Here is a 1,546-nt window from a genome sequence, read left to right as displayed (position 1 = left end):
TTTAACATTTTCGAATTCGGAACAGAATTCAATTTTTTTGCGAGATCATACATATTAGTTGAGGCATTTAGAAGAATTTTTATAGAGTTAATTTCAATATATTAAAGTGAATTAATTTTTACCACAATAGATAGCCACAAATTAATGAGGAAAAGTTGTTACAGCTATCACGCCCTCGGGGCGTGAGGATTTAAATTTTAAATAATATCATAACTTCAAGAAACTACAATGTGGTGAAACAATTGTTTGAATTTCTTATGAACTTTTAAAGCCGGTATTAGATGGAACAGGTTGAATTTTTAGAATTTTATCTGCCAATAAAGGCTACCAAAAATTATGTTGTTAATTCATCAATTTTTGACCCCTTCTGCCACGTAAACAGGACCGTAACGCCCGGCCTGACTCTTCTCCCCTCCCAATTCCGTTACGTAACGTGTACATTGTAAACTTAGAGAAGAAAATTTTTTTGTATGGTCTAGCGATAGGCATATGCTACAGACAAAAAAATAAAAAATTCAATTTTGTTTATTATTGCAAACACGTAATAAAATAGTAATGTACTTACAAGACAAGTGCTCATCTTCGTGAGACCTGGGCATGGTCCTATCTCCACCCCCGTTGGTGTTGATGTCGATCATATCGTCATCTGCACCCCCTAAATCCGCCCCTCCACCGTTCTCGTATTTCTACACGTAAGAACAGAGAAAAATTGCATTATTTTAACTGATCTTGAGTAGGTTGATCAAAACAAAAATAAAGAAAACGACAAAAGCTGGAAATGTGAGATTTGTTTCAGAAACACTTTGAATGTTAAATTCGCAATATCGGCATTGCTTACTCTATTGGTGGGTACCATGCGCAGTATAAACGATCGATTACAACATTGAACAATAACTTCAGAATATGAATGAAAATAAGATGAGTCACAATTATTAATTTAGTAAAGGCGAAACAGCGGGGAAATCATTAATCATCATATGCACAAGAAAGAGCCTCAGGAGGGAATTTTTTTTAATGAGTATTTGTGGGGAAATTGAAAAAATATAAATGCTTTCCTCAAAACGTGAAATTTCTTCCAAAAAGCACAAGTACATTTTTAAATCTTGAAAAGCTCACACTACCTTTAGAATGCATATACGAGGGTGGATTGATAAGTTTCCGGCCTAACCATGAGATGACGCCACTAGGCCTACCTTGAGGTGACATTCTATAGTACCATCCTTGGATAGCTTGTAGCTATAGTTTCAGCCCGATCTCCTTGCTAGTATAGGTTTGACAGCACGCTGAACAAGACGCCTCTGTGGTTTTCGTAAAAATGGAAAAGCAGGAAAATCGTGCTGTCATCAAATACTTTTATTTGAAGGGGTTAACGCCGAAGGAAATTAAAAAAGAGATTCCACAGATAATCTTTCAATCCTCCCCGTCATATTCAACCGTTAAGCAGTGGGTTTCCGAGTTTAAAAAGGGTCGTGTGAGCACCTCTGATGGGCCTCGCTCAGGACGCCCCGTTGAGGTCACAACTCCAGATATGATCGAAAAAATTCAT

The 1,546-nt window shown here is 36.9% G+C and overlaps 1 protein-coding gene across 2 annotated transcripts in view; it reads right to left on the bottom strand.

The window, feature by feature from the left end:
- LOC108737149 (H(+)/Cl(-) exchange transporter 5) overlaps positions 1-1,546 on the bottom strand; it is a 17,383-nt gene that overhangs the window by 13,385 nt on the left and 2,452 nt on the right. For both annotated transcript variants that reach the window (XM_018469844.2, XM_018469861.2), the window contains exon 2: positions 566-686. In XM_018469844.2, coding sequence (XP_018325346.1) covers positions 566-686 — 121 coding nt within the window. The remainder of the gene's footprint in view (positions 1-565; positions 687-1,546) is intronic.

The sequence above is a fragment of the Agrilus planipennis genome, unplaced genomic scaffold, assembly GCF_000699045.2.
Source record: "Agrilus planipennis isolate EAB-ADULT unplaced genomic scaffold, Apla_2.0 scaffold9, whole genome shotgun sequence".
Taxonomy (NCBI): domain Eukaryota; kingdom Metazoa; phylum Arthropoda; class Insecta; order Coleoptera; family Buprestidae; genus Agrilus; species Agrilus planipennis.
The sequence above is the reverse complement of the archived record's forward strand: the minus strand, read 5'-3'. Positions and strand labels throughout refer to the sequence as shown.